The sequence below is a fragment of the Equus asinus genome, chromosome 16 (genome assembly GCF_041296235.1).
Source record: "Equus asinus isolate D_3611 breed Donkey chromosome 16, EquAss-T2T_v2, whole genome shotgun sequence".
In the NCBI taxonomy this organism is placed as follows: Eukaryota; Metazoa; Chordata; class Mammalia; order Perissodactyla; family Equidae; genus Equus; species Equus asinus.
The window spans coordinates 10,109,721-10,125,160 of record NC_091805.1 but is presented as its reverse complement, the minus strand read 5'-3'; the positions used below and the strand labels follow the sequence as shown (position 1 = coordinate 10,125,160).

Genomic DNA, 15,440 nt, shown 5'->3' with positions numbered 1-15,440 from the left:
AAAATGGGAACTATCCATTCAACTCTGGCTTAAGTAAAAGAGCTCCCACAGAGAAATCACAGAAAGACATTTATGGTCAGCCATTAAATTACTTACATCCTTGCTAACCTGGACCACTCACTCACCTGGCTGGGAAATGGAGATGGAATTATGACAAGGAGGAGCTACTTTTGCAGGTACAGAATTCAAACAAAATATTTTTGTTTTGACTACAAATCTGCTTTATTATTTTATTTGAAAAGCAAAAGATGGTATATATTTTCAGAAATGTAACCTATTATGGAATGGTTCTCAACCTGGGGTGTTCCCCCTCCTTCCATCTACTCAGCATTTAGCAATGTCTGGAGAAATTTTGGTTATCATAACTACTGGCATCTACTGGTGCTACTGGCACCTAGTGAATTTAGGCCTGGGATGGATGACTCAACATTTTCCAAAGCACAGGGCAGCCTCCACAACAAAGAATTACCTGGCCGAAAATGTTGAAAGTGCCTAGGTTGAGAAACCTTTCTATAAAGGAAGATTTTCCTGTCCTCATCAAATTTGCTGAGTTTTGTAGTTCTCACCCTAACCTGCAAACCATCACTATAGGTCAGGTTAAGTTGGCAAGGTGCTCCAAGCTTAAGCCAGCTTAATTCATATAGAGAATCAATTATGGCCGAAGTTAGAGAGCATTTACCCATAAGTTCTATTTGTAAGGGCTCCATGACCAACTTCTTCAGGAATTACAAAGTACTCTCATTAGCTCTTTCCATTATGCCCCGGGAGTGGTCTTGCCTAAAATTTCTCATGCTTAGACAATAATAGCATGAAAGCAGTATTCGTGTTTACTCACTGTCAGAAAAAAATGTGAATTTATATTCTAATTTTTTCCATAATAACAATCTCATTTACACTGCCAAATAAAAAATCAAGCTTATAAAACTAAGGAAGCTTAAGAATCTTCCTTATAACTTTACCCTTCCAACACCCCTTAGGTCACAGGGCATGAAAAACACGTGTGTGAGCCAATCTAGAGAGTGGCATACTCAGTTATCATAATCAGGATCCAACTTTCTCCTTCCAAACTATCTCCATACTGGTTATCCCATTTATTCAACCATTAGAAGTTGAGCTTTGAAAACAAAGGTCCTTGATTCAAAAGGAAGCAGTAATTCATTCCAATGTCAGTTCCTAAAAACTCTGACCAAGGGAGCATGCTGCAACACCCACTCCAACCCTCAACATGTGAAAAAAGTTCAAATAATGCTGCTACCTATTCTGGATACTCAAAAAAAAAAAAAATCCACTAAGGAATTACGTGCAGTCTGAGCTGGGATGCTTTTCTTTCTTTCATTTTGTTGTTTGTTTTTGTTTTCCCTCAGAAGGAGCCAAGACTGCCAGAATTTAAGTCTCTGCTTGGAAGAAATCTAGGACCTCAAAGGCAAATCCCGGAAACCCTATAAAATCCTCTCAGATACATGCCCTTAGAAAGGTTGAGGGGGAAAAAAGTCATAAAAGCTTTTAAAATCATTTTCCTCCCTAGTCAGAAACAGCAAAAGTACCCATAGTTATAGAAGCTGCCCCACTCAGCATTCTCACACTCGCTTTAAATTATAGTGATGTGCATACAAATAATCTCATAGTGTATGCATCGGTTTAGTTATATGCTTCCTTCCCATGGGTTTCGTGAGTTAAGTGCTTTGTGATCAGTGAACGGAAGTTGAGATAAAAACTGGAAATAAGGAAAATAAACTCTTTGCCTTTAAACAGCAATGGTTCCAGTTTCCTTTTACAAGCCTGAAGGGTTGTTGCACATATTAAAACTGCTGCATAGCTCCATCCCCGGTCACAGAAATTCCCCCTACTTCTTCTCCCCTCCTCACTGAAGTTGTCAGATCTCTGGGAAACAGCAGTTACAAAAGAATGCTTTCCATAGCTTGTCCTAGAAAACCCGGATACCCCATCTCTGCATAAAACAGCACTAAACGGAGTTCCAATGCCAGAAGCTGTGCCTTCTCCTTCTCTTCAATGGGATCTAGATCATTTCTAGAGAAAATAATAAATAAGACCGCATAGTTTTGCCCATGTGTACGACATGTCGATTCTTCTAATCCCCCGTTTGCCCTAGATAATTTTAAGCTTTATCCATCCGTGTACCACGCGAGAAAGAAAAAACGCAGTTAACTAGACGACAGTGTTATCTAGGTATCTGGCATCAATATTAGCAAAAGTCTGTCATTTGACAATTATTTCCCTAGCATACCAGACGGTAAAGAAAATGTTTTCATTCATCCGCAAATGACTAACATTTTATTGATGTTTCCAAATGCGGTTGAATACGATCACACTCAATTTCCTAGCCCGGTTTGAGAGTTAAGCTTGAATACTAACAACATCAGTCACTCCTGCTGCAAACGTTTCGGTTAATTGGCGAACCTTGGAGGGTCCGTCCAGCAGGGAGGTGACGCTGGTTAGGGGCTTTTCGATCAGTCAGTCTGGGTGGTCACAGGTGATGGGAACCCTTCCCTTTCGCCATATATCCTCCTGCACGGCGATAAAAATCACTCTGAGCGCCGCTACCGCCAAGCAAAACGACTCCCTGCCTGCCTCGTAAAGAGCTCAGTCTGGGGAGGCAGCCGGATGCTGACCCCTGCAGAGATTATTGCTTCTGTGCGCTTTGCCAAAGGATCCTGCTGGCATTATGGAAAACCAGTTAGGGTTGTGCGAGGTTTTGCTTTATTTCCTCCAAGGGAAGAAGGACTGGGGTCAGGCGAGGAAAATCTTCAAAAGACTGCTTAAGGAGGATAGGGGTGGAGGGCTGGAAGAACGGGGTGGGGGGGGGTGCGTTGTGAGCATATTTTTTTAATTACTTGTTTCTTTCCTTCACTTCCCCGCTCTGCTTCCCAAACTCCTCGCTGAAGGAGATTGATTGGCGTAACTGTTATTGACTCCAGCTTTGGTTCTCGCATTGATCTGCAAATGGCCCGGAAAAGCTAAAGGATCTTGAATCTGGAAATGAGTTCAAGAAGGGAAGAAGCGGAAAAGAGGAGCGGGCGGGCGGCCCCTGGCCCCGCACCCTATTCCGCCGTGGGCCAGGACAGCGGCGCGCAGCTGCGGGGCGGGCGGCTCAGGGGCTGCGGCGTGGGAAGAGGTGGGGGGAGCTGCTTTCACCGCCGAGGAGGAAGCCTGTCCAACCTGGTTTGGAGGCTGTTAAAAAAAAAATAGAACCCCGTGACTCGTTAAACCTGATAACTTTGCCCTGCCTCGATTCGGATGCGCTGATCATTCTGCCTGATAGGCTCAAACGGGTTAAACTGCCTCTTACATAACAGGACTGCCCGGCTCTACACAATTAAAACCCTTGATTGCAGTATCTTTCCGACTCTGCATCCCGGCACGACCCAGCCCGTCCCTCCCAGGGCGCCTGCGTGCCGCGCGCGCACAGCCCCGCGCGCACCACTCGCACGTGCGCGCGCATACTACACACCCTCAAAACACACGTCCGCACACACTCCACTTTGACCATACCTCACACATACACTATTTAGTGTCAACACACACGGGGGCGTGGGGGCTCCAATCCATACTGGCTGACCCAATAGACACGCCAGCTGCTGTACCGCCAGGCCTTGCATGCACCATCACGTCCCCCCCAGAAGCAGTCCCCCGCCACCGTCCCTACCTATTTCCGAAAAGAGGTAAAGAGTGAACTAGTTGGCCGCTTGTCAACTGTAGCGCGGCCGCCCAGGCGAGATTGGAAAAAACTATAAACAACAAAACCTCACAGTCCCCGCGTCATGATGGCGCCGACCACAACTTGGGGGACTTTAAAGTTACGGTGCCTCAAGAGGTAAAAGGCACCGGAGAGGGAAGGCAAAACGCCCCTCTGCTCTCTTTTCCTCACCCCGACACAGAGACTTTTCTAGCAAAGCATCACTCTAGTGCATATGACAGGAAGGGAAGCTTTCTGTCTACGCTGCATCTCTGTTCCCCTCGGTTTGCATAATTGTGATATACCTCCTCCGGTTTTTGTGGGGTTTTTTTCCGTTTTCTTTCCCCCTTCATTCTCCCCCTTCCCCCCCCCCTGCATCCCCAGTCCCCGGGCGGGGTTGCTAAGGAAACGGCCGCTTGGCAACGCGCGCGAGCTCGGGGGCCGCCGGCCGCCACTGCGCCCCGCGCCGCCGCTGCGATTGCAGCCGCCGCCGCCGCCCGCCTCCTCCCGCACTCGCCGGCGCGCTCGCCGCCTCGCTAGATGGTGTGCGAGCCGCCGAGAATTAGACACACTCCGGACTCGGCCAAAAGCAACCGAGAGGAGGTGTAGTGTGGTGCCAGGGGGTGGGAGGGGAGGGAGGGAGGGAAAGCGAAGAGGAGGAGGAGGGGAGGCAAAAAAGAGAGAAACAACACCAACAACTGCAGGGGGAAAAACAGAAAGAAAAGAAACCCACCCACCCACCAAAAAAAAAAAAAAAAAAAAAAAAAAAGAGAGAGAGAGAGAGAGAAAGAAAAAAAAATTCTGTGGCGCGCCGCCTGGTTCCCGGGAAGATTCGCCAGCACCAGGGGGTGGGGGAGTGCGAGCTGAAAGCTGCTGGAGAGTGAGCAGCCCTAGCAGGGATGGACATGATGCTGTTGGTGCAGGGTGCTTGTTGCTCGAACCAGTGGCTGGCGGCGGTGCTCCTCAGCCTGTGCTGCCTGCTACCCTCCTGCCTCCCGGCTGGACAGAGTGTGGACTTCCCCTGGGCGGCCGTGGACAACATGATGGTCAGAAAAGGGGACACGGCGGTGCTTAGGTAGGAAGAACGGCGTGCTTTTCGTACTTGTCTCAGTCTATCTTTCTGTCTCTTTCCACCCTTCTTGACTCTTTTTTTAAACCCAGTAATAATGCTGGTGGTGATCACCATCAAAACATCTCAAGAAATGCAGGTACTGGTTGTGCCCGGAGCCCTGGCCCCTGCACGCTGGGGCAGGTAGCAAGCTGGACTCGTGATGCTAAAGCACTTTGCTGGAACGCCAGGAGCCCGGGAATGAGTGAAGCGTGAGGTTTAGGAGGGGCAGGTGCCACTTTGAAACTCAGTTCACTGGGTCTCTGTTTTACTGTCATGGGATACTCTTGGAGAGTCTGACAAGTTTATCAGGTTTGTTTCTATTTTACGCGAGCCTCAGCCACTTTTTCAAACTGCTGGCTGCCTGCTCCCATTTGTTTTCCCTCTCACTTGGACACATAGCTCAATTTCTCCCTCCTCAGCTTTCTTTCCTCTTACCGCCTTCTCCCTTCTCTCTTTTCTCCCTCCTCTTTATCTTTTCCCATTTCCCCACTTCCTTCTTATGCTCCTTTCCCTCTATTGCCTTTTTTCATCCTTTTTCTGTTTGCTGTCTCTTCTTGTCTCTTTTCTCCTCCTTTTTTATCTCCACCACTCTAATTACTGATCCTCTGATTAAACCCCGTTGCCTCCACTCTCCACCTTTTCCCGTTCTGTTCCTCATTAATGCCCCTGTTCTGCGATGTTGTCTTCCCTTGTTTGACTCACGTTTCCCATCCCTCTCTCCAAATCCTTTCCATCGCTGTCACTCACACATGCCTGTTCCCTCTAACCCCTTCCAGTACCATATTCTCACCCTCACAAATCTCTTCTTAAACACTCCCTCACATACTCTCAATTTCACATGCTCACACACACTGACACTTCCGTGCTCTAACAACCACTTTCGTATTCAGGATCTCTTTGCTGTTTAAAAGGCACATACTCCTTCACTGTTCCACACTGTGTCACTCACATATGTGTACACACCATCTCTCTCTCCGCTTTCTCTATCCCCTCTTCCTTCCCTCCTTCCACTTCAGTTTTACTTCTTTTTTCTCACTCTCCCTTCTTCCCTTCTTTTCCCTAAGCTTGAGCATTGAAATGTTTTGGAGATCCATAGTCTGATTTTTCCCCTAAGCCACACTGCAGAGTGAGCTCTTGGAAACGTTTTCTCTCCTGTGAAAATATAAATTGATGATCAGCAGTGTTTACTTCTAAACAAGGCTAAACGCCCTTATTCCTTCATTTCCCATCGCCCTCCCTTCTCCCCCTAACACCCCACCTGACATACACCTCAAATCTCCTTAAAGATCTTCTTTCTTTCTTTCTCTCCACTGGGTGGTAGTTGCCTTATATGTGTTTGAATTGCACAAAATCAGTATACATGGCATGTGTAAGGTGAAAGAGAGTGGGATATGTTTCTGTTTGAATCATGCAACATATTTTAAATTTAATGATCTGCGATCTGGGTGTGGTACCTGATTTACACCTTCTGAGACAAGCTTATGAGTCCAAGTTGGCATGGAATACTGTTGTAGCTTCTAATATACACTAATAGCATGCTTTTATAATATATATTGTTATCTTTGCCATAAACACAGAACGCCACTGGATGTATACAAAAGTAACAATTTGTTGTAACTTAGTAAAATAGCTTTTCATTGCTGGTAAAAGCAATGAACTCTGGGTCACACAGAGGATATAAACTCATATGTATGTTCTTTACATTAAGTTTGTTTTGGGAGTTTGATCAATGGTGAGGAGGAAACATCTTCAGGAGCTGCAAACACACATCAGGGGAGCGGCAATCTATACGTTTATAGCAGCATATTGCTTATTTGTAATGAGCATTAACATTTGTCTTTTGATGCTGTATCTTGGCATTTTGTTTCCAATGAGCAATCTAATAAATACTGTGGCTAATTTAAAGAGCTGGACCCACATTTTGCTTCTAGGAGAGCTGTGTTTGGTTAACTCATTGCTTGCAATAGTGAAGCTCCTCTCACTAGAGAGGACAGTATCTTTCCAGTGTTGTTGGTTTGGCGCAGTTCTTGTTTACTTGTGTGCACTGTACCTCATCCATTTATATGCTATATCCTGAGTTGTGTAATATTTTAGAGAACTTTTGACTTTTAAACTTCTTAAAAAGAATAGAATCTCTGTCTCTTCCAAATGATGTTTCTAACAAATTGCAGTGGTTTTTTCCTTCTTTTGTTAACAGAATCATTTTGGTCAAATGAAACAGAAATCTGATGTGCATTACTTTTTACCCAAAGTAATTTGCTTATGGTACTTCTAGAATTCTCTAGGGAGTATCCCATTTTTTACCTTTTTCCATTGTCCATAGGTTTTAAACTATTTTAACATATGCATTTTCAAGAAATGCTCTCTGTGTTAAGAAAACAAAAATCAAAAAAAAAAAAACCCATTAAATGGTGACAGTTATTTTTCTTGACTGTTTTTCTGCACCTGGTATTTGCACTGCTCATAGACCAATAGAAACTAAGGACTGACTGAGTGTTAGTCAAGTGACATGTTTTCCATCAAAAGTAATGTCACAGAGTTATATTTTATGTTTTTCCCTTGGATACTTAGAATCATATTTGATGTTATTCTCTAATTCATTAGAAAACAAAACAAAACAAAACCTACTCTCAAACATACACCCCCCCCGTCAGAGTACAGAAACCTAGTGCTCAAGAAGCTGCTTTACTGAATTACGTGATATCATTTATTAAGCTTTACACAGTATACTATGTTTTTAATGTAACCCATCCCTCAAAGTGGCTCTAATAGAAAGCAAATAGTGGCATAACAGTTATCAAATAACTTTAAGTGCTAAAGGCCTGAAAGTGCGAACATGTCAGTCAGTGACCCTGTTGCTGCTGGTTACATTAATGAAACAGAAGTGTAAAGGTCAAATGATACATTTCTATCTCCTAAATGCTAGAATGTCTGTTTTAGAGAAATGAATCAAGAAAAACAAAACTTTCCCTATGTGGTGTTATAATTACAAAAGGGAAATTCGTTCTGTAATCTGCTAACTATATCTATTATTTTGTAAATCATCTTCTCTGTTTAGCTTAGAGGACTTACAGTGAAATTCTATTTAATAATTTTAACATTCTTATCATTTTAACTTTGCCTTTTAAAGTGAGTGAAGCAATATATTAAACATCAAAATGTCCCTCACTTCTAATAATGTTATTCACTGATAAATCTCTGAAGGATTTACTTAAGCTATTTGGACCTTCTGAATAAGTAATTAATGATGCGTCTATATGAAATAGTGATGTTTGGTACCTCCTTTACTTAAACTTTGGATTTACATAAATGCATGGATGTCTAGAGTACATGGTAAGTTGCTATAAACACAAGTTAACTTTTTCATTAGCTTATTAAAGATCGACTTTGATTGGTACAATGTTTAATACGTATTAGTTTCATACATAAAATTTTTATGTTTGATACATAGAATACCTATGTCTAACAAAACTTGCTAATTTGTATATGGAGAAATCAACTTTTTCTCTAGTCTTCAAATTTCATTTTGTAGGACATGGAAGATAGGAGTTAATGTTTCATGAGGTGACACAGCGAAGAACAGGAGATGCTAGAACCACGTGGGTCACGCTTCAGAACCCAGTGTCATGAGGTGACACAGCGAAGAACAGGAGATGCTAGAACCACGTGGGTCACGCTTCAGAACCCAGTGTTTCTAGACCTGGAGAATCAAGCAGAGCATAACTCTGCTCTGGATCCATACATAAGTTTTAGATGACTTTTATTAACGTAGTTTTGAAGTTACTTTAATGTGAATCTGTTGCTTTATTTTCACCTTATTATCAAAACAGTTATGTTAACGTCCAGTATGTTTAGTATTCTTCATAAACAATACAAGGAGCATCCTCATTTATATCCTCCCAAAGCCTGAGCATCTTTTAAAACACGTCATTTTCAAGCTAATTCTTTCAATCTGTTTCTACTTTAACTCTTCTGTGTGAATTTTGTACATTTTAAACTGTCTTCCTGATACGAATTCAAAATATCCTATTCTCTGCTTGTTCTGCTTTAATCAAAGAAAGGAAGAAAGATTCTTTTCTTAAATGTGATATCTTCTTTTACCTTAGAAAAGATGAACACAACTCTGTCGTTTTAATGCAATAAATTTGAATGGAAGTTATATGAAATCTTAATATGATATTGTAATAAAGAGGAGAACTTTTGCTTAAAGTGGAGAACATAGGGTACATTTCCACAGAAGATACTTCCACGGGAAGCCACAAAACTTCTACAAGTAGATTTATAAATGGCTATGACAAGTATTTATTACTTCTCAGCATTTTTGTCCAGTACATTTGCCTTTTGATTAGACTACCTTAATTAGCTTTGGTTGGAAATGCATGCTATTGGAAACAAAAAAGGAAATGATTTATGTATGGGAATGAAGAATTACCAATAGCAGTAGAAATCAATCACACTGTACTTTTGGAATTTCAGTGGAGAGTCTCACATTGTCTGTTGAGTCATTCCTACACACTGATACATCACATATTCCAAATATACTGTTTAATTAAATAAGGCATTTTCAATTTAGAACATTAAGGCATTATTTAAAAACCTATATGCTTATTAAATACTTTTAACATTCCGAGTTTTTTTCCTTCTTGAAAAAAGAAGGGACACTAGATTGTCATACTGAGTCAATTTGGAAAAACGTGTTCCAGAATATGGAATAAAATGCTACACTGTGAGCTGTGATGATTGGCAGAGCTGTTCTATTAGCCTTCATCCTTCTGCTGCAGGATGCTACTGGAGATAGAGAGTGGAGCCGGTCCCGCAGGCTGCATTTCCCATTCAGCCATGGCAGCTGTCATCAGGCTATGGTTGCTCAATGGAAGGTTTGGGGAGAATGGAGGACATGATGAGTAAGAGTGTTTCTCCCTTCCTTCATGGATTTGGGCAATATCCAGAGTGTCTCCATCTCCCACTGGAACCTCTTTCTTCCATCTTCCACGTAACTGGCTCTCGGGCTTCTGTTTACTGCTTCATCCATTTGTTCTTCCATCCTAGGAGCAATAGCGAGCTTCCTGCTGTTCTAACTTCTGGGTTTTCTTACCATCACCTATTCAGCTTCTCAACTTTTCTATACCCTTTGTAATCAATTCCCTGCATTAAATTCCATCTGTCTTAAATATCCAGAATTAAGTTTTGCTGGTAGAACCCTGATTGATACATAGTGAAAAGCAGTAGTTTCAGTAATTTTAATTACATTTGATTGAATGACTACATTGCCCATGGCACTATAAATGTTGCTTAGTATCATTGGAGACAATAGTTGTTAAGATGACTCGCATAAAAGTTCAACCATAATAACATTGGGGCACATTATAAGAAGAAAGATGGACATTTGGGCTTTTTTTTAATACCTGGATTATGGTGAGAATAATAACGCAAATGTATCAATATTTAATTAAGTACACAATTCAACAAATAATTTCAGTAGAAAAATATATAATAAACTATATTGCTGTGGATAGGAAAATTGATGGATGTGTATTGGGAAGATTCAATCAATAATACTGTATCATTTTTTTTTTTGGCTGCACAGAAGAGAAGTAGGGCTAAACTCTGCCTGTGGATATGTGATCAAAATGCTGAGGTCATTCCTACAGAGTTGCCTATTGAAATCAATAGGAATTAAACGCCTTTCTTTTATGAAGCTTAATACCTGAGGAGCTAATCAAAGTTTTCAGTTTCTTGTGAAGTATTTGAAGTATATGACCATAACAGTGCCCATGGTTCAAGAATTTGTCCACTGTAGAAATTAGTCTCTCAAGCCATTTGAATCTTTTGATTAGAAATCAGATCACTTTTCTACCATATCCTGTTCAAAATGGCATACATTAAGACATTGTAGACATCACAGAACTTATGTAGGAGAGCTAAGGGAAGCTTCTTTAGTGGGTATTGCTTCTTTATTACTCTCCTTCTTAGCTGAGTGTTAGATAGTGTGGTGACCTTTCCCCTTCAAAGTACTTTCTGAAAGTCGCTTATGAAGGTATGTGGCTCCAATGTAAACAGCAGGCACCATAATTTAGTCTTACTTTTGGTACATTTCGCCACACTTTTGAAGATGTTAATTTAAAATCATCATTAATGAATTGACTCTCTCTCAAGGATGCTTAAGAGAGGATTTCTGAATGGGGAGGGAAGTTGGACTTATTGATCTCCCATTCCATCCTTTTCAAGGTTTTGCTGATCCATTATAGATTGTCATTGACACTTTCTATGTAAAAGAGACAATAAAATTTATTGCTCCGTTTTTCCCTAGGAGCATCATATTACCTATCTTTGGCTTTTGCAAAGGAAATTTTAAATTGGATCACGTGCTCTTTTATAAGGTATTTTGTGTATTTCAAATTCATCATGGAAACAGGAACTTCCCATACTACTAGAGAGTAAAAGCTAGGATTTTTCTACATGGTCATAACCATTATCAAATTGTATTTTAATTAGTCTACTACATCTCCAAATATGGTATAATTTACAAGATACTGAAGAAATTAATAAGTTTTTTGATGTTTTCTTAAAACACACTTTCTGTTCTTGGCTGTATAAATTTTGATTGGCAAAACATCTGGGTTTGTAAGCTTTGTACCTGTTGTTCATCTCTCCCTAGGGCCTTAACACAGAACCTGGCATATATCAGGCTAAGATGCACTTTTTTTCCTTCATTTTTTTTGGTGAGGAAGATTGGTCCTTAGCTAAAATCTGCTGCCAATCTTTCTCTTTTTGCTTGAGGAAGATTGTTGCTGAGCTAACATCTGTGCCAGTCTTCCTCTATTTTGTATGTGGGACACTGCCACAGTGTGGTTTGATGAGCAGTGTGTAGGTCTACACTCAGGATCCAATCCTGTGAACCCTGGGCCACGAAAGCGGAGCCTGCAAACTTAACCACTGTGCCACTGGGCTGGCCCCCTCACTATTTTTCAAATTAATGAACCTTTGGAAAGACAAGTGAAGGAATAAATGTATTTGTTCTTTAGTTTATTAATTGTTTCACATTTCAGTAATTGTGATATATTTAATACTGTGTTGGATCTGCATACTTATAGTGATTAAGTACTTTTAATTGAATCCTTCTGTCAATAGTCTCTGCCTTAAGTAATTCATGCAGAAGTCCTAGTGGGTTAAGACACATACATTGGAATCATTCAGTGTCTTTAAACTACAGGACACAACCCACTAGTGGTTCTTGAAGAAAATGTACCGGATACAAAAGATATTTTTTAAATAAAATGTACTAAAATAGAGTAGAAGGCAGTATACATAGTATCATTTGGTTCAACTTTTATTTCCTGTGTGTGTTTGTGTGTGCCAAGATGTTAGATGTATTTATTACTATGGGTTTCAGCAGAAAATGTTTGAAATGCAATGGTACAGTTGTAAGATTTTGAGATGTAGTTATAATTTTAGGAAGATCTAGGATTTTAAATTATATAGGAAGGCTTTTGCTCTTTGCAATTATAATCAGCAGATAATAGGAACAGTACGAAATAGCAAAATGTCTATTGTGACCTCCTAACATTTTTTTTGTTTCTACCTCAGTTCATGGAGCCTCCTCTTCCTTTCTCCTAAGGTTTAAATTAAATAAAATCAATAAAGATACAGAGGTAGAGAGAACTGGCTATTTGCTTTGGAAGAATAACTCTCAATTGTGAAAAGTAGCTGCATACCCCAAACCAGAGTAGAACTTTTGTATCATTCCAACCATCTCCCAGAGGTAGGTCAACAGTGCTGTATAAACCACAGGGTATTGATACTAGCTGATAGAATTTTAATGTGGCCATGTGGCTTTGATTTATAATGTTGAGAAGGTTATCTATTAGCATAGTGGTTTCTAAGCCATATCAAGTTCTGAATCTTGACAGAGGACCTTTCATGCTCTTAAGCATCCAGCTGGCATGGGAATTGGTCTTTTAATCACTTTCTCTAGGAAAAGGGGGATATAAGAAAGGAGGAATTTGGCAGTGTTGCCAACTTTAAGTGTTGCTCTTTTGAACAGAAGCCAATGCATTATACTTTCCAGATAGCTGGTAATTTGTTCAATTTAAGAAAGATGTTATAACCCTTTTCAGTCCAGAACTAAATTGTTCTTTACTGAATTTCATTAAGTCATTTGGACACAGGTCCAGTGCCCATGCTCATGCTACAAAATAGGGTTTCTTTAAAGCTGTAGCTACTGTCGTAAACTATTGAAAGGTTTTGGATGATCTAAAGGGCCGTGGGAAAAATGTGTTCTGTTGTCTTCAGAAACACCTTTCCTCTCATGCAACTGAATTAAATTTAGAGATATTAAATGAATTTAAGAGATACTGCAAATCTAAGAGCTGTAATCAGAAGGCAAGAGAGTATTGTTTGTAGATTTCCTCCAATAACATTACATACTGTTGTATGGGGATATTAAGTGAATAAATCAAAGGGATCATGAAGTTTTCCTAATCTTATAGATACAATATTTCTTATAGGAGAACATATGTAAATATATTTGATTTGCAAGTAACCCGTTTTCAAATTAATATCTTGTAATTCATCAGCTGAATAGAAAATGGCATCTCTACTGCTTGACATATTGCTTGGCATGTTATTTGTGCTCAAAACCTGAATGTTGAGTAGAGGAATTGAAGAAGAGAGAAAGGAAGGGAGAGAGGAAAGTATGTTATGCTGTATGAGTGACTTCTGATCAAACTACCTAAGATTTTACATCACTGGGATGACAAAATTAAACCCACAAATTGCACTCGCAATTGTATCGCAGAATTACAGTAAGAAGGAATAAATTTAACTTCAATTCATTCATTCATTTTAATAATCCTGAACCTACATCCTTCCCATGATGAAGTGATGTACATTGTACAAAATGAAGTGCTAAAATCATGTTTTACCCTGACGGACATATTTCTCTTCCAAGTTGCTAGTGCATTTATGTTTATTTTAAAATATAGATAGCAGCTCTGTACCTTGGTCTATGATAGGGTCAGGGGCTAATGTTTTGGAATATATTCACAAAAGGAAATTATATATAAATCTTTGAATAATTGCTTGCTTGTCTTCTTGACCATATATCATTGATCATTTCTTTTGCTCGTACATCATTAATATGAAATAATACATATGAAGAGTTACTTTTGTTCACCCACGGAGTTTATCTTCTATTGTAATTGTTTAGTTGCATTGAAACCCATTGTGCTTTGAAGTGTCCAGGGTGGGAGTGATGAGAGTTTGAGTTCTTGCTTCTCTATTTACTGGCTTTGTGACCTTGAACAAATGTGCTATCCTCCCTTAGTACCTCCCTAACAGAGCTGCATGGATTATGTGAGATAATGCATGTAAAATGCTAACACAGTACCTACCACATAGTAAACACTAAATTTGTATTAGCTAATAATATATGCTGCTTTTCTTCTCCTAATCTCAATCTGAAATTTGTTGGCACTATTTACTTACTAACATAGGTATGTTTTTCTCCGTTTAAATTACTATTCAGTTATTTGTGAACCCACAGTACAGTATTCATTGAACATATATTTTTGTTGTGAGTTTGTTAAAATACCGTTTGTTAAGTAGAGCCCTGGGGTGTCAGATGGTGAGCTGCGGTTCAACAAAAGACCACAAGGGAAGTTGAAATAGAGAAGTTTATTGCTCAGGTCCTGGAGGAAGTACATGGCACACCTCCAGGAGCCACCCAGGGAGGTCAAGGCAGGATGCAGGCAGAGAGAGTGTCAGGACCTGGGGCACATACCTTTATTAGGATCCGTAGGTGGAGTGCTTTGGGGTTCCCTGGCTAAGACCGACTGGTCGATTCAAACCAAAAAGAGTGGGGTTTTGATAAACTCCATGGCCATCTTATCTAAGGAATGCACAAGGGGCATTGTTGTTTTTGTTGAGCCCAATTTGTTGTTGTTGTTGGGCCCAGGAAGCAAGTGAAATGACTGCAAATCTAGAAGATGAAATATATCAAAAGAAGTTTTAGCTATGAGAGTGCAGACCCAGGGCTCTCAATAGCAGTGGAATCACGAATTTTGTGCTCAACAGACTGATGGTGACTTGATTCACATACTAGAAATAAGAGATCACGGTATCTGGGTGGTCACGTGAAACATCGAGGACAGAAGAAGAAATAAAAAGAGACAGAAGAGAAGAAATAAGAGGGATTAGAAAGTACAATGTGATGGCAGTGGAGGAGTTAGAGGGGGAAGATTAACATTTGTGACAGAATTTAGAAGGGAAGAAGTGATAACTGGTGACAACATTGGAATAGTCAATAAGAGGGCTAGAATTAAAAAAAAGTAGCCAACTGTGTGTTCTAGGTGGGGTAGCAAATAGTTGTTCAGGATTTGATATGCGCTTGTGGTTCCTTAGGGCATCTGTATGTCATGCTGCAGGCAGTACAGTTGAGAAGCAGTCTGTAGAGGCAGGAACTTCCCTCTACTTTGCCATTTTATGCATTGACAGTATACTCCGTAGAAGCTCAGAAAATATGAATGCTTGCTGTGATTCTGTATATTTACCAAAGGCACAGCAGAATGATTTAAGTTTATAATCGTGACAGAGCCATCAATATCATGATTCAACTAACACTCACTGAGTACCTAC

General features: G+C 40.4%; 1 protein-coding gene across 2 annotated transcripts in view; it reads left to right on the top strand.

Annotated features, from left to right (window-relative positions):
- The first annotated feature begins 4,203 nt into the window (after positions 1-4,203).
- The window catches only part of NEGR1 (neuronal growth regulator 1), an 824,026-nt gene continuing 812,789 nt past the window's right edge, over positions 4,204-15,440 (top strand). The window contains exon 1 of one of the 2 annotated variants that reach the window (XM_014867325.3): positions 4,204-4,769. In XM_014867325.3, coding sequence (XP_014722811.1) covers positions 4,594-4,769 — 176 coding nt within the window. In that variant the 5' untranslated portion in view covers positions 4,204-4,593. The remainder of the gene's footprint in view (positions 4,770-15,440) is intronic. The other variant, XM_070486591.1, reaches the window with a different exon arrangement.